This window comes from Geospiza fortis, unplaced genomic scaffold, assembly GCF_000277835.1.
Source record: "Geospiza fortis unplaced genomic scaffold, GeoFor_1.0 scaffold134, whole genome shotgun sequence".
NCBI classification, from domain to species: Eukaryota; Metazoa; Chordata; class Aves; order Passeriformes; family Thraupidae; genus Geospiza; species Geospiza fortis.
This window is the reverse complement of record NW_005054396.1, coordinates 1,026,365-1,053,913: the sequence shown is the minus strand read 5'-3', so window position 1 is coordinate 1,053,913 and position 27,549 is coordinate 1,026,365. Positions and strand designations below refer to the sequence as shown.

General features: G+C 42.8%; 1 protein-coding gene across 1 annotated transcript; it reads left to right on the top strand.

Annotated features, from left to right (window-relative positions):
- The first annotated feature begins 704 nt into the window (after nucleotides 1-704).
- On the top strand, nucleotides 705-27,300 carry SPRED2 (sprouty related EVH1 domain containing 2). The gene is made up of 5 exons (XM_014308970.2): nucleotides 705-923; nucleotides 2,248-2,416; nucleotides 5,188-5,252; nucleotides 23,290-23,439; nucleotides 23,851-27,300. The coding sequence occupies exons 1-5, from the start codon at nucleotides 705-707 to the stop codon at nucleotides 24,499-24,501; spliced, it is 1,254 nt and encodes a 417-aa protein (XP_014164445.1). The 3' UTR covers nucleotides 24,502-27,300.
- Nucleotides 27,301-27,549: the final 249 nt, after the last annotated feature.

Sequence of the window (27,549 nt, the reverse complement as noted above, 5' to 3'; positions counted from 1 at the left end):
TGGAGCAGCTGCTTTGTGGAAGGGGTACAGGGGAGGCCTGGAGTCTCCCACTGTGGGGGCTCTTCTAAACCTTTGTGGTGGGCATCTGGATTATCCCCCGATCTTAGGTGCTTCCAGAATAGTTTCTTGTGAGGTTAGGAAGCTCCGCCTTTCAAAGCCCTGTGAAATGCCGGTGAGACTGTTTTAGGGCATGGTATGGTCCTGACGACCTGAGCTGAGCTGGTTCCCATCTCTTTTCATCTGAGGTGCCAGCTGGAGCCACATTTGTGAGGTTTTCCCCATAAAACTGTCATAGACATGGAGGAATTTGAGTGTCATCTTCCAAAGCCCACTTCACAAATTGGATCACAGAAACCTTGAAACACTTTGTTTGTGGGTTTTTTGAGCTCCATGTGTTCTTCCAGCACTTTGGAGACCTGATGCCCCAGTGTTGGAGTTGGCTTTGGGCCTGGGTCACCCCACTCTCTTGATCCCTGTCCCTGGCTGCAGGAGGCAGAGAGTGTCAGGGATCACACGTTGCTTGATCTGTGTGTTGACATCTGGAGGCTCATTCCTTGAGGTTTGGTGGGTCTCTCTCCTACAATGGCTGTCCAGGCCATCCATGACTGAGGTGGTCTTCTATCCTGGGCAGAAACTCTCTGTTGGGGTCAGTGCAGCGCCATCCAAATACCACCCTCAAGAAGAACTGCTGCGATGCGACTGTGATGCTCACAAAGGTTCTGTTTTTGTTTTGTTGCCATTGCAGTGACAGCTATATTGTGCGAGTCAAAGCTGTGGTTATGACCCGAGATGACTCCAGTGGGGGATGGTTGCCGCAAGAAGGAGGCGGTCTCAGTAGAGTTGGCGTCTGCAAGGTCACGTACCCGGAGGGCAATGGAAGAAGTGGATTTCTAATCCATGGTGAAAGGCAGAAAGACAAACTGGTAATAGACCCTAATTCAACTTCTGTCTGCTCTTATAATGAGAATTATCTCAAATCTATTGGTATTGTATTCTTGTGCAAGTTTTGTTTTTTTCTTTTTTAAATATATAAAAAAACAGGCATGTGGAAATAATACTGGATTGGACAAAACAAACCCAATCCTCATCTAGAATTGCCATCTTTTGCTTTAAGTGGTGTGATGCTACCTGGAAGGAGCAGGTAAATTTTTGACATACACATGCAAAGATCCCCTTTGAATGAAAGAGGGCCTGTGTTTTTTTCTTTTTTTTCTTAGACCTAGTGCGGGGGTAAGTGAGAAGTGAATTGAAGTGTAAAGAGCCCATGAAGCCAGTCACATTGCACTGAGTAATGCAGTGCAAGCCTTTTAAAAGGGCCATGAATTATTTATGCTGCGTGCTGTTCAAGGTTTGAACAAGCTGAGTGAGAATATGAAGACAAGTTGTCTCTTATGAATTGACACACTCAGTTTCTCCTGGTAGCTGTTTATCTAAAAAGGAGCTCTCTTGTATCCCTGCACAAATCAAATTAATAAAGCCCTTTCCTGATTTCCAGGGGCCACTTGAAATGTTATTGTTTGTTATCTTGTTTTTATGTATTTGATTCTTCTGAAATGCACTCCTGTGAAGATAGGGTCTAGCTTGAAAGCAGCACTTCCTGCACAGGCTCAAAAAATGCATTATTTGAGTCAGAAATGATCTTGCTTTCAAAAAGACTGGTGTTTTAAAGCTGTTTCAATTATGGTTTGTCTTTTGCAATGTTGTTTTGCCTAGGATGCTTTTTTTGACATTATTTGGGAGCCATGCTTATGGTTTTGAGGGGTGGAGTAAGACATGACAAGCCATTCCTGTTGTCCCTGAGCATCACACTAGAGATGGTTTTTGGCACAGCAGAACTTGACATGAGTGTCTGGCTGGGGGTGAACAATTTAAAAACAGTGAGGGGAGTGTTGCAGCATCTCCTAAATGGTGGATAAAATTTCTGTTTAGTAAAACTATTGAGGGAAGAGGTTCTCCTTTCTCCTGAGCCCCCTGCTAGCTTAACCTGTGCCACACTGGGTGCAAACCATGCTCCTGGGGTAGGGAGTGAGTGCCTACTCAAAGAGTAAGCAAAAGATGGATGTGCAATAGTTTTGAGAACAATTACCGTGTCTGGTGTTTATTAGTCATGATTTGGTAGGGAAGGATGTTCCCCTATGTGAGGCATGACTTGGCTGGCTTTTTGGGTCCAGCCTGAGATGATGCTGGCTGTATCCTTGGGGTGGGAAAAGTGACTTTGCTCCTCTTTTGGGGCTCATGCCCTCCCAGGTGGTGCTGGAGTGCTTTGTGAAGAAGGACCTGGTGTACACAAAGGCAAACCCCACCTTCCACCACTGGAAAGTTGACAACAGAAAGTTTGGGCTCACCTTTCAAAGCCCCGCTGACGCTCGAGCCTTCGACAGAGGAGTGAGGAAAGCCATCGAGGACCTCATTGAAGGTAGTGTGGGGGTGGACACTGCACCCTTGGAAGAGTGGGCAGGGGCTTTGAGTCAGGGAGTTGGAAAGAGGGAGGTGTTCAAAATCAACTTTTGGGCTTGGAGGTCTCTTGTGCACGTGTTCAAGTGCAGCTGGAGCCTTATCCTACAGTAAGCAAGCCCCAGCTTTTAGGAATTGAGTTTTCTCATCCCTTAGAAGAGATAAGGTGTTTCAGTCAAGTATTTTTCAATCCTGTCTGTCCAGACTTCTCCCTGTTATTTATCATCAAGTTTGTTGTTACTGCTTTTTTTGATAGGCTTGGGTTTCACGCTAGTGATGGCAACTCAGACAGCCCAGGCTCTTTATTTGCAGTCAAATCTCATCTTACTGAATCTTTGTTAAATTCCTGCCTGGAGTTCAATAAAACTTAGTTTGGTTTTGGTTTTATTTTGCAGTAATTAGTTTTGTCTGCATCCTCTTAGCTGAATGGTAGTTCTTGAAGACTTTGTTGTGTTTCTGGGTGTTGTTTTTTTAATTCTGTAAAAATGCGTTTGAATTGTCTGTGCTTTGAAGTTGTCATAAATTTTTCCTTTTCACATTTCATTGCAATCAGGCAATCACAATACAGCTATAATTCAATTGTACTTTATTTTAATGAAATTTGATTCTTCATGCATTTTTTTCTTGATCTTTTTTTTTAGCCATACTACTTTATGTAGGGACTTAGTAGTCCAAAGCCTTTTGCCTTCTCTTCCAGTGTCACCAGGATATTTTTATATACAGATGGTACATTTTCTGAGGATACTAACTCAGATGTATGTACAGATGTGTATTCTTTTTGAGGGCATTAGCTCCATAAGACAGCTTCATTTTCTGGATGTCCTGTCCTTGCTTTAACACGAACATGGTAGATATTGGAAGAGAATTAATCCCCCAGGGCTCCTTGCTGGTAAATACCTCATCAGTGAGAGGAAGGATGGTCTCAGAAATTTGCTTTTTTCTATGCCATTAACATCAAGAAGTTACAGGTAGATTTGCTTCTTTCTTCTTCTTGTTAAAACTGTGAAGCATTTTGAGTCATAAAAGGGATGTTTTATGAAAGTGGCATGGGATTGTGCAAAGTTTCAAGGAGATAATAACTCAAATGTATTGAGTAGTGTTTTGAAGATGCCAGTAGTTGGCATCTCCTGTTTTGCTCTTCTTGATCCATTTTACAGTGGGGGTATTTAAAATCAAGTTCTGCTGTATCTCAGATACTTCAAAATCAGCAAATCTATATTTATCCCATTAACAGTACAGGCTGATCCTCATGAATGTGTTCCTCATTAACTTCCAAATAAGGCTTTCTGAATGAAAAACAATAATTTGTTCTTGCACACACAGTGTTGGGCAGTAGATTTAATTTACCATTCATTTTTTGTTCACTTACTTGATCAAATTCAGAGGGTAATATTAAGCACAACTAAGTGTGCATTCAGAACTTAACATCATGTAATCACTGCTTTATTGTGAATATTTAACCAATAGTTCATTCCCTGTAGCATCAGAAGTTTGGGGCACAGGTACGAGAACCCTATGCAGCTCCATAGAGCTTCAGATTTTTTTAATTTTAAAGCTAATGTAGCAAATGGCACAAATGTTTCCACATTACTCAGTGTTTTAAGTGGGCTTTCACACTTAGCTCTGCACATATTCGTGATGATGCAACTGAGAGTAGCCAAGGCTGGTGCCAATAGCATTATATAAAACACATTATTTTAACAAATTTCCAGAATGAAGGCGGTACAAGTCGTTGTACTGTGTTGGTCAGGGATGTGATGTGGGCATAATTCAGTCTAGCAGTGGGCTTCAAAAGAGTAGACATTTGACTTGAGGGTTCTCTCCCCAGCAGATCCTCTGGCTGTACCCACCCTCCTTGGCAGACCTAGGATAGATGAAGCCAGCCAGGAAGGGGGTCTGGGGTCTTGATTGAGTGTAGGCAGAGTAGTCACTCCTTTTTAGGTACAGCATAAATTTGGTGTCAAGTGCAGCAGTGGTGAGCACCCCCTACCTTGAGACTGTTCTGTGATCTGGGTGCTCACCAGGCTCTCGAGCAGCTCTGCAGGAACACCTGTGGAGTGAGGAGATCTTTTGATATGTTTCCCTACTTTTCCAGAAGATTGTCTAATGTTCCTAATGAAAATTGCACCCCAGTATTTTTCTCTTGTCTGTGGTTTTACACATATCAACTCCTTTCAGATACTTTGCTTGCGTGGGGCAAGGTGATTCTTTGAGAAGCAGGTGATAATAGAGAAGACCTTTAGAGTATATAAAAACTTCTAAAATGAAAAGGAAAAAAAAATCCAATCTAACTCTCCATTGTGAAAGTGAGGTTCATTTTATTTTAAATTATAGGTTATTTCTCCCTCCCCTCCGCCCCACATTTAGGGAGTAAGTGAAGAAAAACTCATATGTGATTTCTTGACAGCTGAGAATCAGCCTGGAGTGCTGATTAGTACATAGCTTTACCATTCTTCAGAAATTAGTCTTCTGTAATTGGAAATGGTAACTGCTATTTTTATCATTGTTAATTAGCATTGGCAGCCACACAGTTGCATTTCAAGAAACACTTTTTCAGATTTTACCTCTCCAACCCAGCTACCAGCAGATGGGTTGTTCTTCCTTAATTTCAGCCACTCTTTTGCACATCTACAGCACACAAACCTATGAGAATCCAAATGTTTAACAGATTAAAAAAAAAAGTTTCACGGAAATGTCACGTGTTTAAAAAGCTGTTGGTTTGGTTTTTTCTAGGATCTACAACTTCCTCGTCCACCCTTCACAACGAGGCCGAGGTCGGCGACGATGATGTCTTCACTGTGAGTACATGTCAGCCAAGCTCCTTCTCTTTTATGCTCAGGGTTACATGGTCGGGTTAGAAAGGGTTTTTCTTTTTATGCCTCAGGGCTGGCATTCAGCCACCATCATGTTTGGACACTGGGTGTGTTTTATTTGATGGAAGTATATCCTCTACAGAATGTGAGGCCTCCTGTTGGCCTCCTGTCGCCGCGTGAAAAGCATGTCAGAGTAGGTGATGTCAGCGGCTAGAAGTGAAGAAATAATCACCCTTGAATTTCTTTTGGCTTAGATAGAGGTGATCCACACACCTGCTAATAATTCTCTCTGTCCCTGAGAAGCTCCCTGCAGACTCAGGTGGTTAGCAAGGGGACTGCCACTCAGATACATATTCAAGGAAATAAGGTTTTGGATCACAGTTGTTGTAAACAAGCAAACTTTAAAGGTGTTTCACCTGTACATGGAATGTAGAAAGTTCAGACTGGTGTTCTTCAGGTGGAAGAAGGCAAAGTAGTGTGGCATCTGTCTTAAAAAGGAGTGAGCTGTTGGAGGTTGATTTGTGGTGTTGTCTAAAATGTATTATGGATTTTTGATGAAACTAAAGCTACTAACTTCAAAAGGAAAGTTAAAAAGTAGAAAAAACTTGTCAGGTGAAAATGTGACTGATTAGCACTATTCCATGGGCTGGAAACAAGTTGCTCACATTGTATACTTCTTTGTTAATAAAGTTACTTGCTCACCTTAATTCAACCCCCATGGGCATATACTGGTTATTTTACAAATGCCCTCCTTGTCCTGTGGGGCCTGGATGGCAGGAAAGGGGAATGTGGGTAATCCTCAGTGCAGCAACAGCAAACTCAAAATTGTCATTGGGATACTTCCCTGGATTTTTAGGATGAAGGAGGAAAAAATCAGTACAAGCATCAAGCTGCTTGAAAATGAGTCCCAGGAAGTATCCAAAGCCAAAAGGTGTTTTTTGAGCGTGACGCTTTGCCAGCATGGGACCACATCAGATTCCCTGCTGAGTTTTGACCGGATCTTCCCAAGGGCTGGCATGTTGTCCACATCTGTCCTTTTGTCACGCTCACGGAGACAAACAACAGCAGGCAGGGTTAAAAGGTGACTTCCTGCACTCTGCAGCAAAACTATCATTAGCAGCTGCTTCCCAGCTACCTTCCAGAAGTGATTTATAGGCACTGGGACGGGACAGACCGGGGAGGCGCCGGTGGAACCAGAGCCTTTTACTTGTACACTGTGCTTTCTTCCCAAATCCGCTGGACTAACTGTGCTCTGCTGGGGGTGGACAATCTCTCTTGATGTGTGTGTGGCTCTTCTGTGCACATCAGAAAGCGGATGACTGTCCAAATGTGCCTTGGGTGGGTGTGTGCCGGCTCTCACTGGGTTACATGTTGGCATACTCAATGTTTAAGCAGTGACAAGTGGCCTGTGGAAACAGGAGAGTATATTTTTGCTAAAATCCTATGGCTGATGTTCAGGCACCTGGGAGTGCTCCTGAATTTCTCCACAGTCTCAATCTTGTGGCTGAGTGTTGATTTCTAAACTCAAAGAATGATTTTTACAAGGAGGAAGACTGACTGTCCACCAGTTTGTTGCCTTTAAGTGGGAGGTGTTTTACATAGAAAAAGTTGTATGAATCCTTCTCCAGCTGCATCAAAATCAATCAAATTCCTGCATTCAGAATGAAGAGCCAGAACTGGAGGAGATTTTTTCCCTCCTACTTGACCCTGAGGAAGTGACAGGTGTCTCCCTGCCATGCAGACGTTTATGGGTAGGAGGCCTGATGGAGAAGGAGGAACAAGCTGCTTAATGGCATTAGTAAGGAGGGAAACCTCAACAGTGTTGGCATCTTGTTGGCATCTGGGGAGTGAGTTGTGTCCTGCCTGGCAGTGCTCTCTGCACGGTTTTGTGATCTCCATGGTTCAAGAAGGACCTCACTGGTGGTGGGACCTTGCATGGTGATATTTGTCAGGATGGCATGCCAGAGTAGATGTGTTGTCATGCTCCAAAAATAAGGCTGTGGGGACATCTCCTTCCCCAATATGTCTTTGTTTTTCTGGGATGAAGTCTTTCCTTTTCCTGCAGTCCTTAAGTTCTTCAAAGCTCTCAACTTCCTATTTATCTGGTAGGTTATGGTGAAGTATGAAGACTGCATAAGCCAGAAATAACATACTGAAGCATAGAGCAGTTTAAAACTGTAAGAAGTTGGTAGGGCTGTGAAATGTTTTATTTTTACCCTTCTGTTCCATTCTTTCTTTGCATGTGTTTTTGACTTGTGTATCGTAGTCCTTTTGGTCATCCTTTCACACAAAACTTCCCTACAGCTTTCTGTAAACTCTTTTCAGCCACAGCAGTGGATTTTTTGTGTTTGGTTTTTTTCTCTGTTTTAAAGAGAAAGTACATTTGTTCTTTTTTATTTCCTAAGGTAGTTATTAAAATCTTCACAATCCTCCCCCTCTCCCACACATGCATGAATAAACTTAACTGCGTGCGGCAGAATTTTCAAAAGTATCTGCATGATTGAGTCATTTAATCAGTCATTTACCCGTCTCTGAAAATCTCAGCCATTGCTGCTGCATTGCTGCCTCAAATATTTGGCCTGAGGTCCTGCTCTTCTTGAAGGTGTTTCAATCTGTTCAAGCACAGCGGGTCTAAAACTTCACATTTCTGAGGCTGCTTTGTGGCTGGCCACCCCGACTTCATCATGCACAGATGTTTGCACCAACATAATGCTCCCAGCTGTAGAACAGCCCCCTCATTCCTTACAAGTTCTGACCCTGACAAGGCTCTTGGCTGTTGATTGTCACTGAGCTTCTATAAAGCCCCTGCTCCTGTTAGCTCCAGTATGGCTCTGTGGGATGTGCGTGGTTCCATGTGTGCATCATCCGTTCTGTTTATTCCTTAGCCAGCCTGCAGCCCTTCCAGGCATCCAGCAGGTTACTTCCATGGCAAAGAGAACACCTGCCCCAGAGGTGGAGCTCTCCTGTAGGCTGTCCCCTCGCGTGGCTTAGTGGAGGATCATTTTCTTGTATCAGAAGGTGGAGTTTTTTTGGGTTTTGAATAATCTGCAGCTGTGGCTCTGGGAGCATTCACTGGGTGTCAGTAGACTTGTCTCCTCCCATGACTGTAACTTGCAGAGCTGAGATAATAACTTGGGCAGCAATATCCTGCCCCATCCCTATGGCAAACGCTCCCCATCCATCTTTCTGAAGCATGGGTTATATCCTTAAAAACAGGACTTTGCCAGCAAATACTTCTCCTGTGGCTTAGACCTACAGCAAACAACCTGTTCTGAAATTCATACCTGACAGGGCAGGAAACAACAGTATATAGAGCTAAATGTCACAACCTCGAGTAGAAAAATGCTTATTTCTAAAACGAAATCTGCATTTAGGAGTTTTAACAATACGTAGTTGTGTTTGTTGAGTTTCAGATCCTCCAAAGTGCCCTTAAATGTTTTCCATATGTTAGCAAATAAATTTCTTCTGTCTTGTGCATTATAAATCGTCCTCTCAAGAGATGGAATCTGAGTAAGACTGGCCATCCGTTCTGTCTCCATTGGGGAAACACTGTCCTTGCAACAGGCTGAGATTGTTCTGTTTGTCTTCATCCATCCAGCCTGCATCTTCAGCCTTCTTTAATTAACATTCATTTCAGAAATGGGGTTTAATATGGACTGAATGTATTCTGTAATTCCTCGGCCACGGAATTTGCCATATAATTGAGTTTTTGTGTAATTTTTTTTCCCCTAATATATACTTTTACTTTAAATTACAGATAATAATCCCACATGACCATGAAGTTAAAATTGTGAATTGATTCCAAGGAAAAAAGGTCAATGTCTTCCAGAGTCTGCAGAGTGCCTGAAATGGCCTCTTTTAGCATCTCATCTGAAAAAGCAGAGGTGTTTGTTCTGAAACCTTATGACCAGTTCAGCTGAAACACCACTCATGTGTTTTCCAGATAAATCTGCAGCCTTGTGCCTGCTTTAGTGCTAAAGAAAAGACACCCACTGGCAGGAGGAGCAGCAGCTCCCATGGTTGTTCTGGTTTGTAACTCTTAAGATGACTGCAATCTCCTTTAGCTTTAAGGGAAATATAAGGGAGAACTCAGCAAAACTCAACCTTAATAAGTGTGATATGCATGTTAAAAACACACGTATTTTATATAATAAACAATTTTGTTCTAAAAACCCTATTTTTTGTTCAGTATGAGACCTGGAGTGTTTGGCAGATTGAGCAGGCATGATCTAGAGGTGCATGGTTGAGCAACAGAATTATGTTTCAAGGTGCACACACTCAATCCATTGCTTCTCTTATTGACTCCTGGCTAAAAGCTTACTTATCCTGGTTCCCCAACTGCAAGAAGGGGGAAATACTCTCCTGCTTCACTAAGGTGATACAGACAGATCTTGCTGCCACTGCTTTTCTTCCTGGACTTCCAGCAGAAGTCTTCAGGCTCATGTTTTCACTACGAAGTCATGTGTTTGGAGCAATCCTTTGCCTCTTGTGCCTTTTTCTTGTCAGAACATGGATTCCTGTCCTTGGGGATGTTTGAGTTAGGAAGTTTGTTATGTGGCTTGGGCACTGCTGACAGTCATTTCAGAGACAGGCACAATTACCTCTTCTCCACCAGAACGGTGCATATTGGGGCAGATGTTTGCATTACAGTCCCCCTTGCATCTCTTCTGCTTTCCTAATTAAAAAAACAGATTTATCCCTGCTGCCTTTCCTTGAAACCTTTTGTCTACTTTAATTTCCCATCTGGGCCTCAAGCATGTTACAGCCTTACTATTAAAATTTAGAAGATTTATATTAGCTAGATAAACACTAAATCTAATTTTTCTTGCTGGCTTGGTCATTTCACATTCAGATGGTTCTTTTAAAGAACAACTGTGGCTTTTTTTTTCTTTAAAGTGGACAGTAAACCCAGTCCAAACACTTCAGAATATATTCATAAGTTCTGTGGGATGCTGGAGCATGTGTCATCCCAGCCCTCTGTGGAAAATGATGTTGCTGAGAGTAGATCAGCACTGAGTTGTGAGATGCGTTTCTGTCAGAAGTTGAGCTCAGAGATTGAGGACCCACAAGAGCTTGCAGTTTCCTTTTTTCTTAATGCCATCCTCAAATAGCCGAAGGGGGAAATGCATTTTGGAGGCACAGAACTCTCTGTGGGAATGATGGGGTTGTCACCTCGAGCAAATCCACCTTGTTTGCTCTGTGTGGCTGAGCAGACCGACAAGGAGATTGTTGCAGTGACAGGACATGATGGCCTGCCTTCTGTTCTTCTTCCTGCCCAGCAGCCAGCTGTGCTCTGTGTGAACAGCCAAAGGGTTCATTGCTGCTAGCCACATCCTCTGATGTCTGGATTTTGGGCTTGCATTGTAAACCACAGCTATTCTAATTCAGATTTTAAAGGAAAAAAAAGTACTTGCCAAGAAGAGAGAAATTCACACACAGAAAAACCAGCAGGCTCAAATCCTTCCCTCAAAAACCTGAAAAGATCCTGACTATCCACCAGTTTTAAGGCTAGCTGCTTTTTATCTGTTTGGGGTTTTTTCCTGCCTTCAGGTTAACATTGCCCACACAAATTCACATCACTCAATGGGAATGGATACCAATGCTGAAAGAGATTTTTCAGTGGGGAAGGTCAAGTGGAAAGTTTTTTCTCTGGCTGTCAGGTTTATTTTCTAGTGTTGTATTTCTCCCTTTCTTTCAGGATCTCTTGTTTCTTTCAAGTGGTGCTGGAAATTAACCCATTTATTTTCTTGCTCTTTCTGCTAATACAAGCAAGCTGTACTCACTGATAATTTAATACTATTGTCACTGAAACAGTGGTATCATCTGGAAAGGCAGCTGCTCTTTTCCTTAAGTCCTTCAGAAATGCAGAGGCAATTACTGTGTACTTCAGCCTATAGATTGTCCTTGCTTACTCTTAGTCATAACCTGTCATTTAGACAGAATGATATATAAAGATTACTATGGTGTGGAGGTACACAGAACATAAAACCTATTTAGTCTTGTGTATATAACAGATTCATAAGATGTAAGTGAAGAGCTCAAGGGAGCAGATAGGAGAAAGTTGGAAGGTTTGTTTGCTTTCCTTAAAAGAAAGGAGGGGGAGTAAAGGTCTTGCACGATTTGTGTATTACTTTATTGTATTTATCAGGAGGGTTTTTTTGCTTTTGTGTCACTCTCTGGTAGGTAAAACATGCTTTTCTTACTTCAGATCAGAAGTTGGCATTTTAACACAATTCCCAAATTGACTGAATTTCCGTTGCTTTGGTGTTGTTTCACTCTAAGTGAATTACAAATCAGAAGAACAAGTTATTAAACAAAAAGTGTCTGCATTGCTATCAGATATTCTAAAGCTCACTGTTCTGTAGTTTTTATGTAGCTAATTATAGCAGTGACTGGGATGTGTTGAGCTACTTTGCTGAGGGTAAGCAATTTCTCTTGTCACAATTCTTCCTCTCAAGACCATTTTTTGTAGTGTATTTTTTGGCTCTGTACCATTCCCACATACAAACACAGTTGGTTGTGCAGTGGGATTGGGATATATCCTGCAGGAAACGGAAATTTGATCTTTTGCTGTGGTGGAAGTTTCCTTATAGCTGCATCTTGCCAGAACTTGTGTTGTAATTTGTGCACCAGTTAAGTATTCAGTTTTGTTCAGTTTGCCCCAGCAGTTCAAAAGAGATTTCCTTCTCTCCTCCTCTCCTAATTCTTTCCTCCTCTCCTTTTCTCCTTCTCAACACCCATTTTGTTTTTCCCTGTGCTTGGATGATGTATTGGTGTATTTCAGTGTACCAGCTCTTTACATTTTGTACTCTATTATTTTTGTTATGTATAACCTGACTTGCATTAATTAAAGTAATCTTCAGATTACTGAAGGTGTTGTTTTCTTGCAGGATGACCTTTAAGATAAAAAGGGTCACCAGGAGATCTGCCTGTAGGATTCCTTGTACAAAGGTGACTTGGCTGGTGCCTCTCTAGCTGTAGTTTCGAGCTGGTGAATTTGTGATCAGAGTGTGTTGTAGCACCGTTTCACATTTGCAATCAACTAGCTGCATGTTTGTCTTCTGAAAAAATAATTTGGCTGTGTAGTAATGTACTTAAACTATATGATGAGTTGAAGTGTCAAGCTGTTTATGAGTGTGTTCCCTTTTAATTCATCTGAAACTGAATGCTGTAGTGCATTTGTGTATTTGAGGCACAAATGTGTCAGAAACAAAATACAAGCAAGAGTAAATTGCCCTTTCATAACATACAGTAAAACAGAGTGGGAAAGGGGTTTGTTTGTTTGTTTGTTTGTTTGTTTGGGGTTTTTTTTGGGGGGGGGTGGTTGTTTTTTTTTACTTTTGCTTTTGTTCAGCTGTGGTTCCCAGGGCATTTCTTTGGTATTATGTAAGGGGGACCTGATTTGAGTCAAGATGCCTGTGAAAAGCAAGTCATTTTTCAGACAACCCAGTTCCCCCACCTTGCTTTTGCAGCACAGTCATGCCAAGAGTGAAGTTGATGTGAGGGAGTAGGATTTGGGGTTGCAGGAGTTACTTTAACACCTATATGAAACCACAGCTGAGGGATGCAACTTGACTGATGCATCTTTAGCCTCAGCAGATCAGAGACCAGCTACTCCATCCCCCCTTTTCCCAGCACAGCTGACTCTGTGCTGAGCCAACCCAGGGAAGTGAACCAAAAACTAGCCCTATAAAAGAAAGCGAATACTTTTCCGGTGGTTTAGCTCCTGGAGCCAGCTCGCTGTAGGGCTGGAAAAGCAGAAGTGCTGGCTCAAAGGAAACTGTAGCTGATGGGCCGAGCGGGAGGCACAAAACCTCTGCCATCCCACCAACACTGATGGTGCCACCTGAAATTCATTGCATACCCCTGGCCCTGGATCTGTTGCCTTCTGCAAGACCTCTGCTGTGCTGGTGATGCAAGTAAGGTGGTTCTTGCCCTTGTTTGTGATTTAGGATTTGTGGCATTTTCCTCCTTCATGTTTCTACTGTGAAGTTCATCCTTCAGTTGAGACTGGAAGGAGATGCCAGGATAGCTGAGGTGGTATTGGTGGGGATGTGCTTTTACCTGGAAAATACATGGTTGATATGACTGCAGCTTTCCATTAGATTCCCTCTTTAATCTGGGCTATGCAGTCAGCCTTTGAGGTGTATAGGCCTTTCTTTTGGCTTCAGGGTGCTTGAAAATTTGACAGAGGCAGAAAATGGCCTTTTCCATTACTTGCATATCCAACCTGAGGAAGTGGCTTTCAGCAGACAGCTATATTTGTAAGCTGCAGTCTGACTGGCTGCTGTGTTGGAACAAAATGTCTTGTCCCAGGGCAGGAGGAGGGAGCAGGGACAGTTGGATTTGGGGTGTCCTGGCTGGCCCCAGGCACTGCTTTTGAAGGTGACAGACAGAGTAGATTGCAGCACAGGGTGTAAACACAGTTGGAAGGAGGCAGCCTTGGCCAGGGCAGAGCGATGACTGACAGCTTCCTGTACTGCAGCAGGAGGGATTACGGAATGGCTGCCTGGCACACACCCCAGTGGGAGCCAGGGATGCAGGTCTGCAGCGAGCAGGCAAAGCTCTCTGCGCCATTGGCAGGGGGAAAAGCATTTGGCTCCTGGTGCTGCGCTGGAGCATCCGTCCGAGCAGTGATAGGAGGGGAGCTGAGTGGGAACTGTGGGGCCAAGGAGTTGCTCTCCTCTTCGTGAAGGAGCCTGTAATTCCCACCTGCTGTGTAAACACTGGCAAATCTGATTTTAATCTGTCGTCTTGTGTAACAGGTAGAAAAGAAAAACCCGAAACAGACAGAGTTGAGGCTGCCTGGAATGTGTCCTTGAATTTTGGATCCTCTCAAATGATTGGAGTTGGGGGGTTTTTGTTTGTTTGTTTACTTGGGCTTTCTTTTTTTGGAACATTTGGGAAAGAAAATGAGTAGTTTGGTAAAGCTTAGCAATAAGATGTGCATTTATATGAGGCTTCAAGATTTTTCTTTAAGTTAATAGATTCCCCCTCCCACCCCTAGAAAGAAAAAAGAAAGCAAGAAAGAACAAAAGAAAAGCCCTAAAGAAACCTCACAATTTTCTGACTGAAAAAATATTGTAAGATGGTGTCCCCTCTGCACCCCAGAATGTGTTTGGTAGTAACTGAAGTTGAACAACAGAATACAAGAGTCTGGGGAGCTCAGAGTTCACCTCTGCCCAGTACAGAAATGCATTATAAAGAACTGCATCTAAATAGACCTGTTTCCTTCCGTCACCTGTGTTTTGTTAAGGGTCTGCTTGCCTTGTATCTTGTAAATACTTTATGAAAATTAAGTCAGAAGTGATTATAGGAAGCAGTTCATATATCTCTGGCACTTTCTGCAAGAGGAGAAGGAAAGACAGAAGTAAATAAGTGCCATTACATTTTTAAGCAGAGCCTGACATATTTGCAGTGCATATGAAGAGGATATTTTAAAAGTTTGCATCAGCTGTTGGATTCTATTTTGGTGATAAATTCCAGCTAAAATATCATCAATGTTCATAACTGTGTGAATAAATGACCCCTAACTGACTTCCTAAAATATTGTATCAGTCTTCTGTGGAAAGTTTGCATTTAACTTAGTTTTTTCTCCCTCTGTTTGTAACCTGTTGTATTATATAGGAGAAGCGCTGCTGGATTTAGAGGCTGCAGCATACATAGCAAAGATACTAATGATGGATTAAGACATTAATCCAATGATGGATAAAGACATAAATGATGGTTTAGGTGCATCAATTCTTTTAGCTTGACTAATTTAATTTTCTGTAGTGTTTTTCTTCCCCCCTTATATTATTCCCAGCCCCCTCCTTGAAAGTTTCTGTATAGAAGAGCTGAGATTCATGGTGCGTTTTGTGGAGCCATCTGTTCCCAGCTGCGCTCAGCTGTCCAGTGTTTAACACCCCCTTATGAACTTTGCTCCTTTATTTCTTTACCTGCCTTGCCAAAGGAACGTTTTTTGGCAGTGTTGGATATACTAAGTTCCCTGTCAGCACCTGAAAATTAGGAGCTCCCCTTCCAGCCTGCCCCACCTCTGCTCTCTGTACCTCTGTGCCACCACAGGATGGTCAGCTGAGGTCAGGGAGCTGATGCAAAAGTGATTTTGGGCTGCATTCCTGTGGTCCTGCACCCACGCATGCCCACAGAGCAGGTGATGGCACTGGTGGGGGAGAGAAGCAGTGGCCATCACCTCCCCTCAGCAGTTCAGACCGTGGTGGCCATTCTCTTGGCCTTAGCCAAGAACAGCTGTGGTAATGTGGATAATATTGTTAGAGAAAGTGGCTCTGCTGATCTTTGCAGAGCTGTACAAGCACAAATGTTGGATGCTGGAGCATCCAACAATGGCTGTAGTCCACACCAGGATGTCATTTTCAAGGTATAAACAGATTAACAGAGCCTCTGCAAAAGGGAAAGGACAGCCTCTCTCCCTAGATGGTTTTAAGCAATTGGTTAGTTAAAACAGTTCCCAGGTTTAAGTAAAAAGATCCTGTTGAAGCAGTGTAGCTTGTCTCAGCATGGAGAAATCCAGTCAGGCCACAGCACGGAGGAGTTGCAGGAATGAAGAAAGAGTGGGAGTCCTGGTAAGGAGAGGCTCTCCGCATGGATGAGGACACAAGCACCTTGTGGGTAGACAGAGCCACCCTGCTCTCACCACTGTACTGTGGGATTGCTGTGCTGCCTGGGGGATTGGCCCTAGAAGCTGGGCTTGTGGTATGGGTTTTTTCCCCCCTTGAAACATTCTGGTTTTCCCTTGTAAGTATCTAATGCAAAGACTTTCCATTGAAACAGTGCTCTAGCCCAGTGTTGCAGTAACGGGGAGGGGTATCCTGGGAAGGAAATGCTGAATACACCTGCTCAGGGCCTCTGGTGCAGGTCTCAGTCCCAGCAAAACGGGATACTGACTTACTTCAGTCCTCCTCTGAGTTCTGCAAACAAAGTTTCTCTTTGTATCTCTTCAGATGCCTGCTTTTGCAGACATGTCTGATGCCCTGTATGAGGCAAGTAGTGAAACAGGAAAATCTCCCTGAGGTTTCCCCCCCTTACCACATCTGAGTGTTATGTCATTTCATCGTGTCTGAGTCTCATATATTCTTTTCACTTCTTGAAGTGAGCTGTTAAGCCACATCTGTGGCCTATGCAGAGCTGCCCAATGATGCCAGAGTCGGGTTTAGCAGGAGTTTAATGGAGATGATCTTGTGCGCTGAATTCTAATAAATGTTCCTTCAGTTTTGCTGACTTCAGCCAGCACAGCCACCAGCATCTTTATGGCACTAAAAGCTATAACCACAAAAACTAAAATAAGAAAAGGTAGCAGTAAAAAACAGCTAGCTGTCTGCACTTTATATTGGTATTTGTTTCAGGGATGACTAGAAAACAAATATTTGAGAAATTCTACTCCTGTTCTGGTATTGGACAAGTCTGAATCCATGCTTATTGTAATTGTTGTGTACAGCCAGTTTGTCTTTGAACTGAACTGGAATATGATCTAACATGAAGCTTTTCCTTCAGACTTTCAGCAGAACTGAACTACATTCAGCTCCAGCCATCCCCAGTGGATGAGAGTGGCAAAATGTTTCAAAAATGTGTGGAAGCAATTTTCTGCAATACAATTTCTGTCTTGTCTTCAGTGATGGGAAACAAACAGAAATTTGACAAAAGCATTTTCTTCCATGGTTTTGTCTTGCCATGACAAATTAAAAGCTTGTGCTTAGGAGACAGGAGTCTCAAATCTTAGAAGATTTTTCACACTGAATCTTTTTCTTAATACTTGGATCATCTAAGGTCTCTTTGAAATGGGCTGTCTTAAGTATACAGGGCACATTTAGAGGTTGATGGAAAATGTCAGCTGTTTCCTTTTCTAAATGTCTTGAATAGAGAGAAAAAGGTGTTTCGAGACAAAATTTAGGATTTGTGCTGTTCCACTGTCTGTGAAAGTCAGAAGTGCTGTATCTCTTTAGGCTTTAAAAATAAAATTTAAAAAAGCTGGAGGAGAACGGAAGGACTTGTTCTGGTCTGGCAAGATTAGGCTGAGGGAGTTCTAGGAGACTATATTTTATCTTAATTTCTTTGGAGAGGTGGAAGTTTCTCTGCCACGCATCCGAAATAACTCTCAGACTTCCTCTTTGTGACGTTCCTAAACAGCAGCTCCGTAGATAAGGCCCAGGCCGGCGCAGAGCTTGGTATCACTCGTTTGCTGCGCTGTTTTGCTGGTTTTATCATTCTTCCTTTCCGGAGTGATAGCACAGCTGTACCTCCCCGTATCCCAGTGAAAGCAAAGGGTCAAGTGAAATTGTGCCGGGGCTCCTGAGGGATTGCACCTGGGCAGGGCACACCAAGGGCTCTGGCTGCCGGTCGGGAGCCCATTCATTGCAGAGGTCTGGGCCAGAGGTGGCTGGGCTGTGGCATGGGAGGATGCAGCTCTTTGGCTGTCGCTTTTCCAGGCTCATCCTCAAACCCAAGCAGAGCTGGGTTTCTTGTCCTGGGAATAGTAGGGATGCCTTCTCAAAAGATGAGGTGGTGCTGGGCTCTTCTTCAGCATGGTCAGGCTTCCACAGGTGAACCCAGGAGCTGCTGCAGGGAGCTTTTGCAGAAGGACATTGCAGAAGGATGCCTTCGGTAAAGGTGAGACCGTGAGCCCCACCAAGTTTTGCTTTTCTGTGCTGCATGTCAAGAGGCCCCCTTGGATGTTGTGGTGTGTGGGCTTGCATGGCAGTGGGAGATGGGAAAAATGGAGCAGGGCAATAGAGAGCAGGTTGGCTTGTGCTTTGCAAAGGCCAGCCTGGCATGGGGTTTTGATTCCTTCAGGACTATTTGCAAAGCTAATTGTTCAACATCACGATACATGTGTTCCCCCCTGCTTCATGAAACTGTTCTAGAGAGGAAAAAAAATCTTGTCTTGCTTGACCCACAGTTATTTTTCACAGCAGACTTGCAAATCCTTTAGCTGGCAGAGAGCACTTCTGGAAGTTTTAAGTGACAGAACTCCACAATTTCCCTTTGGCAACCAATTTCTGACAAGCTGCCACAGATTGTATTGCTTCATAATTCTGAGAGGAATCTTTCTTCTTTCTTGTAGTCAGCCTTGCATGATGCATCACACAGAGTGAACCTATTCTGTGAAGCCATTAGAGGCCAGGTGATCAGTCCAGTTCAGAAGCAGGAGAAGTCTGCTTTTTCTCATGTTTTTTTCATAGATGCTCATCTGTGCTTATTGCTTAGGTATCTGATTAGCCTTCTTGTGTAACAAATCCATTTCAATGAGAAATAAACTGCAGTAAATGATTAACATAATCTTCTTTACTAATGACTGGGGTTTTTTAATTTAATGAGTCACTTCTGAAAGTCTGAGGGGGAAACAAGGACATGCTTTTCTTTGTTTAAATTACCACAGTGCCATCATTTGCCTGTAGAAGCCTGGTGTTGTTTCTTCAAGCAGCCATACCACACATGCAGTACATGTGCTTGCTCCGATATGTCCAGCTCACTTGCAACAGGAAATGTGTTGCACAGGTTTTATAAAATGACTCTTACGGTCATGATTAATGATTTTGTTATCCAGGCAGTGAAACCACAAGAGTTTGTGACCGCTATAGCACTCAGAAGGTTCTGGTATGAGCAGCACAAATCTCTCATAATTGAGCATTTGAGGGCATGTTGAAACAGAGTTTGTTATCAGACTCCCTGTTCCAACAACTTTTAGTCTTGGGTTCTTTTCTCTTTTGTGACTACTGGGCATGTTTTCAGTAGTTTCCCCTCAAAACCAAATGCTGGAGCTGGATTGGTTTTAACAGGTTTGAGAAGAAGATGGTGTTTCTCTGAGAGACCAGTGGCTCAGTAGTTTGGGACCTGATTTTCCATCAGTGAAATAGCCTGTGTCTGGAGGCCACATCCTTTCTAGATGTAGTTCTGTAGGTGAGTGTTTGTATTTGGAAGACTTACAGCAAGCATCTCATGTTTCCACCTTTCACCACCCTCCCCAAAATTTTGCCTGCTATGCTGATGGTAGATAATCCCAGCCAAGTCCCAGTCTTCTTGTGGGGCACAGAAGCTGTTCCCTCCTTCCCTCACTGACAAAGTCCTACCATCATTTGTTCTTACTGGCACTTGGCTGAGGATGAGTGTGCCTTTTCTTTGAGAATATGCCTTATTTTCACCAGTCACCAAGTCCAGGTTCAGTCCCAGGGGAGGGGCATTGAGAGGACAGTACACCTTCAGAGGCCTGAAGCATCATCATGCTTCTAATCCTTGGTCACTTAATTTCCTCTGAGGGTTTCCCTCTGGCTTCTTGAACCTCGTTTTAGCTATGGCCACCATCAGAAGTACCTCCTTCTGCCTGAACCTTATTTGAGCCTGTTCCAGTGAATGCTTTTTGATCTTACTTTCTGAAGGATACTAGAAGAATAATCCCTCCCTGCTCACATTCCTATGGGATTCACAATTCAGTAGACTTCTCATCTTCTTGGTCCCTTCCATGATCTCTTTCCCAGGCTGGAGAGACCCAGGCTATTTAGTTAGCTGTTGTTGAGAAGCCATCCCATGTCCTCTGTGGTGCTGGCCATGGCTCTATGAGGTTTCCATGATTGAAATACCCTTACTGGGACAGGATGGAGAGGGCCAGCACCACAGACAGCTTGGAGCAGCACAGCGGGTACATGCAGTGCTTTGGTGGTTGTCTTTTTTTTAACCTGTTGCTGAGCCACCAAGTGGACACTATCACAGAGCTGCCTATTTTAATCCCAAGACCTCTTTCCTGGCCAGCAATAACTGGCTCAGAGGGCATCATTCTGTGTGTCAGATCAAGGTGTTTATGTCACACTGCGCTTTAGGTTAAATTATATTTGGGGGTTTTTTAGCATCCGGCATGTTAAAAGTCTCTCTGCATTACGAGATTCTTAAGCAAGTTTTCAGGGTCATCTTTCAGTTTGACTCTTGTGAGTAACAAGTTTCATCTGGAAACTGTGTCATCATCTTGTTCATCTCCCTCCTCACATCATTGATGAGTGTGCCCACCAGCACAGGTGAGGGGCCTGTGGGCTTCACTGGTGACCTTCTGCTTGGGAGGTAGGAATTTTCTACCTCTTTTGTTTTCTTCAGTCCTCAGACCATGCATTCATGTGTGTTAAGAGCACTGACTCTTCCCTATGTCAGTTTGAAATAGCAAGGGACCTTGGTGGAATATTGGTTTTTGGAAAGTACCAGTGCTTATCCCAGCTGATGGTCAGCAGGGTAACTCAGCAGACACTGCATTTGTCACCCAGCTACTGCCTTCAGTGTCACCAACCAGGAGTCAGCATAAACTTTTTTATGGACGAGTGAGCAGAGACCCAGTCTTGGATAGGTTGATTTCCCCTTTCTGGGTGCTTAGAGTGAGTATTTGTGTTGGCAAACTGCCCATCTAATCTGAGGACATTGAATGTGGAAATGCAGCAATTTTTAATAAGGTGAAAGCTGAGAGCAGCGCCGCAGCCTCTGGTATGCTGCAAACAGGTTTTGTAGCTGTGTCAACACATGTGGAGGAGAGGCTCGGTTGCCCCGCCGGGTCTAAAGGGGAGAAGAAGGTGTGGAGGATAGCAAAGGTAGATTCAAATCAGGCAAGATAAAAATCACTACAAGCTCTTTTCCAGTTGCCTATTGCAGAAATGCTGCCTTCCCAGAGAGGCAGGAAATAGTGCAGTGCTTGGAGAGCTGGCTTTAGCTCCCAGCTGCCCTGCTGAGATTATCAAGGAGTTATATCTAGTTTGGGTGGGATTTTTATTTTCATCCAGGACAGGGAGGCAGTTGCAGGACAGTATGTGCAATGACCTCCCACTGGGTTGTTTCCCCAGGCTGCATTGTTTGGACCATGAACACCCATGATGTTTTCGGAGTATATCCACAAAAGGCTTGTTCCAGCAGGGCTCAGCTGTGGATCCACTGAAGGTGAAGGGTCCTGTGGCCTGCCATGGTACCATTTTAAGGCCCGGCCTCTTTTTTGCTTCATGTCAGTTGAAGTTTAGCTTTGAGAGCAGGCTGGGGCTGCCTGGGCCATGGGGTGTGTTGTGTGGCTTTCTGAGAAGCTTAAATCATAGCTCAGCATCTTGGTCTCCGCCACATACAGCTCTGCAGGAAAGGTACTTTTGTGAGTACCAATATGGCTGTTGTAACTAAATCCTGACTCTTCTCAGGGTTTTCAAACAAGTTTTAAGCTTAGTGTTATTACAAAACATTTGTAGAAACTGCTTTTTTTTTTTTATGTCCCCAAAATGTGCTAGATATTGCAGGGCCTGAAGTTGAGTCCACAAGAATTAGCTTTGAAGGGTTTAAACCCCAGATTTGAACTGCCTTTGTCTAATAAGTTATGAAGACTGATGAAGCCTCTTTTTTAAAAGAGCCTGAATGTTGGTGCAGCCTGAATATTGGTTCCACTTTAGAGGTGTTGTTAACTATGTTAAGAGTTGATCTCCTTCTGTGTACTTGTTTAAAAAAAAAACTAAAACAAGCACACGTATTAAAAGTCTGTTCTTAATGGAAGTCAGCCATTCAAAACTCATTCTGCTTGTTGTACCTCTCAGATAACCCAGCCTGGCTTTACATCACACTGCAAACAACTGTCTATTTGCTTTCGACAAAGTAAGTTGGGAGTTTGGTGCTTTCGAAGTGCTGCAAGAGTTAAAGAGAACCAACATCTGTTTTTGTGTTGTAATGCTTCAAGGTGTTCTCACCTTTGGACAGAGTCTTTCAGAGTGTTGTTTTCAGAATAAACAAATATTCACAAAGAGGGTTCTTGTATTCTTGGAGCAAGAAATGTGTCTGGTGCGATTAATTGGAAAATAGTATTTAGAGAGTGCATTCTTGACAAGGAGAGAAGGTTCTTCAGGTAAAACCAGTCTTCTGCTACTACTGATACAATTCTTCTCTGCTCTTGAGGTTGTGTCTCAGCTGACTGCAGCGGCAATCAGGACCATGGACTTGTAGCTGCAGCACATCTTGTTAGTTGAGAGGGGCGTGGAGTAGACACTTCTTTTATTTCAGGCACCAACGTTTCAGGCACATGCAGTGCTACAGCTGTTCTGTTTGTTGTGCATGGAGACTCTCTTTTTCCTGCTCTTGGTTTGCTGGTGCATTTAACAACTGCCCATAGAAATTCATGGTAATATGAAAAAGCACAAAACCTATAAATAGAATTAATGGGCAAAATCCTGAATATTGTATGGCAACTGTTTTAACCAAGGAGGGGCTATGGAGAGATGGTGGCTGACATTATTACTTCTTTGTGTGTTTCTGCAGGAAGAGAAATGGGATTGTTAAGAAGCAGTAGGTATTGGCAACAGCATGTTACTGTGTGATATTTCACCCTTTCATGATCATTGTTGCATAATGATGTAACTAATTAACCGAAAGAAAGTGCTCAAAGGGAGCCAGGAATGTATAAAAATACAAGTAACATTTATTGCACAGTAATAGTGAGTGGCAAAAAAGTGACAAAACAGGAAAAAAAAAGCCTGAAGTTTTTAAAGGAAAGCTGATATTCAAGTAGCTGGTGATGAACTGGAATTCAGTGAGTGTTTGGAGAATGTGTAAAGGTTAACAAAATTACCAGTATTTTTGTAGCCTGGGTGACTGGTGGGGTACAGCCTGGGCACACAGGTGCTCTGTCTGAGCCCTCAGGACCTACAAGATTGCATCATTTGCCGGGGTTTAACTTTGCTCTTCAGAGGTAGCTCCTGGTGAGCGCTCATCGTCCCACCATGCCCAGGATAACAAATAACATGCCAAGCGAATACAAGTGGTGTTGGTGAATATGTCACGGGCAGGCTATGGCATATTATTTTTCCATGTATGTGGTGACAGCTTTTATGGCCTGGCAACAGATCTGCCTCTTTCAAGTATTTTATGTGAAACTTCATGAAGCCTCCAGCAGTCAGGTGTTGCCAATATTGCAGGTGTGCGCTAAGTCAGTGAGTGGCAAAACATCTCTTAATGCCCTGTGCTGTAACAGCTGAATGTATGACAATTTTCCCCCTGTTTTCATTTAAAACAGAATGCTACAGATAGCTCCTCCAACTCCTCTCAGAAAAGGGAACAGCCTGTGCGAACTCTGGCTTCTCCTGCATCCTGTGAACATCGAAGAATTTGCACTCGTGGACACCTTCATGACCATTACAGCTCTGACCACTACCATCTAGAACAAGTAAGGTTTCTTCCCAGTGTTGCTACCTCTGTGTCTGCCAGAGTCTGCCAGTGTTTGGTTTTCCTCCACATGCCTGAGACAGCTCCCTCCTTCTGCTCTCCCCATTTCCTTCTCAATTAGCTTTAAATGGCTTCCTGTTATTAAAAAAAGAGGGGGAGGGGGAGGTAACACTGGTTTAGCATATTGTGTTGTACCACATGCACACAGGCCAGTGTAAGACTGTGACAGTTTTACTCCTCATGAGCCAAAGGCTGAAAAAGTCTGTGATGGATCCCGGTGAAGGGCATATAAAGAAGGAAAGACAAAGTTTCTAAGTATTGGCTCTTCAGGAAGCAAGGAGACAGTGATTACCAGTAGCAAAATTAGCTTATTTATCTTTTCTCTCTCCTCATCTCCTTCCTACTTCCACAGTCAGTACCACGATCCTACCGGCACGTCAACTTTCCAGATGATGATGAGGAGATAGTGCGCATCAATCCTCGGGAGAAGATTTGGATGACTGGGTATGAGGATTATCGCCATGCCCCAGCACGAGGAAAGAACTTTGATCCTGATGACATGGACTCCTACGTACGTTTTGCCAAAAGCGAGGCCTCGAAACACGAATACACTTATCCTTACGTAGACAACTCGGACTTTGATCTGGGTGAAGATACCAAGGGTGCTGTGATAAAGACTCAACCTGTCAAATTCAAGCCCAGGCGGAAGGAAGATGGTGAGAGGTCGCGGTGTGTGTACTGCAGGGACATGTTCAACCACGAGGAGAACAAGCGGGGTCAATGCCAGGATGCTCCAGACCGCGTCAAGACTTGCATCCATCGAGTGAGCTGTATGTGGTGCGCAGACACTATGCTCTATCACTGTATGTCCGACCCAGAAGGAGACTATACAGATCCTTGCTCGTGCGACACCAGTGATGAAATGTTTTGCCTCCGGTGGATGGCCCTTATCGCCTTGTCTTTCATTGCTCCATGTATGTGCTGTTACTTGCCGCTTCGGGCTTGTTACCACTGTGGGGTCATGTGCAGGTGCTGTGGTGGAAAACACAAAGCTGCTGGATGACTACAGATGCATTCAAAGTGTTAGGTTTTTCCTGTAGTTCAAGGAACACGTTGGTTTTGGAGCACTGAGGTCACTCACTTTAATGCAGCCACTGTGCCCAACAGCATCCAGAAACCACCAGTTTGGATCACTTTACATTGGGTCGTCTGGGGCTCACACTGCATTGATTTGCTCATCAACTGTTCTAACTAACTAACCTACAGCATAGACTTTTGTATTATTAATCTGTAATCAAAACAGACTGTCTTGTACATGTTTAATTTTTTTTTCCTTTAAAATGAGTTTGAGAGAAGAACTGCTTTAAATGGTGGTGGATTGTAGAACATCTCCAGGTTATGTCTGTCTTGCCTCCGCTTGTGTGGTACCAACAGCGTGTTAGCAAGCTTTGGCATTTCTAGAAATGGGACGGTGTAGTGAATGAGATCTCACTTGGAAGATATTTTAACTTACCGTCAAGCTATTGTGTGTGTATAGAAGGTGTGCTAGTAACAAACTTGTACCACAACACAGTATTTCTGTCACTGGTTTTCTTTGGGTTTTTTATTCTGTTTTCCAAAGCAAAAATAGCCATCTGAGCTGCAGTTTCTCTTCCAGGGTCCATCGTCATTTCCTTCAGCAAACATCTTAAAATTATTTCTCTGTTCCTAAAGCTCTGTGAACAGAAAGTAAGGCTCAGTTACCATAGTCACATAGCCATTGAGAATCTGATAGTCCTCCTTACCTGTAATCATTTCAGACCACTACTTGAAAGGGAAACTTAAATTTTAGGCTTTTCTCTTTTCCCTAAATAACATTGGAAAAATGTGTTTTCAGAGCTCTGCCCAAAAAGAAAGGGAACTTCTTCATAGAGATCTGTGAATAAAACACTAAGGTTCCAGATGAGGAAAACTGTTGATATGCAAAGAATTACTAACAATGCAATGTCAGAAGCACTATTATGGCAATTCTGGGGAAATGCTGCATTAAGTGGTGGATTATATGGAAAATCGTGTGTGTTTGTTTTCTGTATCCATGAGCATGAGAACATTCGCGTCCACTGTAGTAACAACATTTAACAATCTAAGCAGGTATTGAAAAATCCAAAGCCAGGATGTTAACTACTACTTCCAGTCTGTGACCTGCGGTCCCAATCTGCCGGATACTTCCACACATCTCAGCATGTTGCTGTGAGCCTGTGTGTGGGATGGAGCATGTGAGTCCTTGCAGGAGCCAGACTGAGGTGTCTGCCTGGCTTTCCCCCTCCCCAGTTCACCACCCAGGTTTATCAAGTGGATGCATAAGGTGCATACAGCAGGATAATATTACTTTAATTTTTTTTATTATTATTTTTTTTAATGTCATGTTGTCTTGTGTACAAGGCTTGTAATTAGCTTGGAAAAAGAGTATTTTTCTAATATATTACAAGGAATAGCCAAATAATTTTTATTAAAAAATAAAAAAAAAAGATTTAGCGCAGTGAGCTCTAACTAGCATAGTACAATCCGAATACTTTGAGGCAGCTAGGGATTGGCTTGTCAAAGCTGGGACTGCTGTTCCTGCCATAATTTCTTTCTGCAGTAAATTGCCAGTGGGCGCATGTCCTTTCCCTCCCTCTATTGCACATTGACATCAGTCTTAAAAGAGAGGATTTTTTTTTTAAGAATTAATTTGCCAAATAAATGTAAAAGGAACGCTTGCCATTCTTTCTTGGTGGAATGTCCCAACAGTTCCTCTGAGAGTTAATCACAGCTTTTTAGTCAACCGTGAATTAAGTATGCAATGTGCTTATTATACACTATAGAGTTGGGTAGGTTTAATTCATAGCAGTTACAGGGGATTTTTTCAGTTGGAGAAAAAAAAATTGAATGATAGTGGAAAAGGGATGGAGTGTTACACTCTGGGTGATATGTCTGGGTTTGCTGAATGAAATATAAATATTTTGTGCCTAATAGCAGTTGACAAATCTCTCAATGGTGTCTAGTAAACATCAAGCCAGCCTCGTAAAAAAATAATTAATGAAACAACCTTTTCCTTTTATTTCTGTTCTCAAAAGTTGTTTCATGTAAACAAACATCTGTAAGATCTTCTCTCTATAAAGCACAACACTACAAAAAGATCTTACAGTTTTTTGTCCGGTCTTGAAGTGCCCCTATTTATTTAAGTAAAGTAGACATACTCCAAGCCTTTCTGTATGTCTGAAAATAAAAGTTATTAAAAAAAAGTCCCTCTTTTTTTATTTTTTTTTCTTTCCCCCTCCTTCTTCCCTCTTCTCTTCAGTTTTTGTAATACTTGTAGATTTTGCTGCGTACGTTATTTGGTTTGTGATGGCAGTGGTGTAAGGGCACAAGGATAGAAATGGGTGGTTTTTTGTAAATATTTCTCCTTAATTTCCACACTGCTGCTGAACAGTGTGTAGCATTCTCCCAGTCAGCTTTGCAATACTGACATCAATCATTTGAGAGAAATTATTCAGATTTTATTTTTGTATCTGTGGTAACAAAAACATTAACCAATTTTTTTTTCCTGTTGTGGAAAGGTTTTGGGTTTTTGTTTATTTTTTTTTCCCAAGCTATTGCTCACGTTAACAAATTAAAGTGCCTGAAGCCTCATCATTATGTATCTATATACTAAAAGTTAAAACCCTGTTGTATTGATTTTTATAAGCCTTTTTACCTCTGTGTAAAAAAAAATATATATACAAGTGTATGATGTACATTTTAGTTCTTAACTTCTTTTTTTATTGTTTCTAATATGTATGATCAGTGTAGCTATTGCTTTAAAATGTACCGTGTAAATACAAATACATCATATCAAAATGATGCCGTTTATTGTCAGAATTATGCTGTTTATTGTTGTTGAAGTGGCTGGGGACTGAGGGGGAGACAGAATGGGGACATCTCCAGAGCTCAGGGTTTCTAAGCAAAAAAAAATAGCTCGATTTTACAATTTTGGGTGGCAAAGGCTGCTAAGCCTTGGGCACAGGCCATTCTCATCCAGACACAGGAAGGGACAACGATGATGGGTGGGGTTTTCCTGGTGGTTTTTAGGTGTTTTCTGGATGTTTGGCTC

Bases quoted from the DNA above. Each gene is read 5' to 3' on its own strand.
- SPRED2 (XM_014308970.2), top strand. From the start codon at position 705: ATGCTCACAAAGGTTCTGTTTTTGTTTTGTTGCCATTGCAGTGACAGC. The intron at 924-2,247 runs GTAATAGACCCT...ATGCCCTCCCAG, and splicing joins AAAGGCAGAAAGACAAACTG to GTGGTGCTGGAGTGCTTTGT. The intron at 5,253-23,289 runs GTGAGTACATGT...CATTTAAAACAG, and splicing joins GCGACGATGATGTCTTCACT to AATGCTACAGATAGCTCCTC.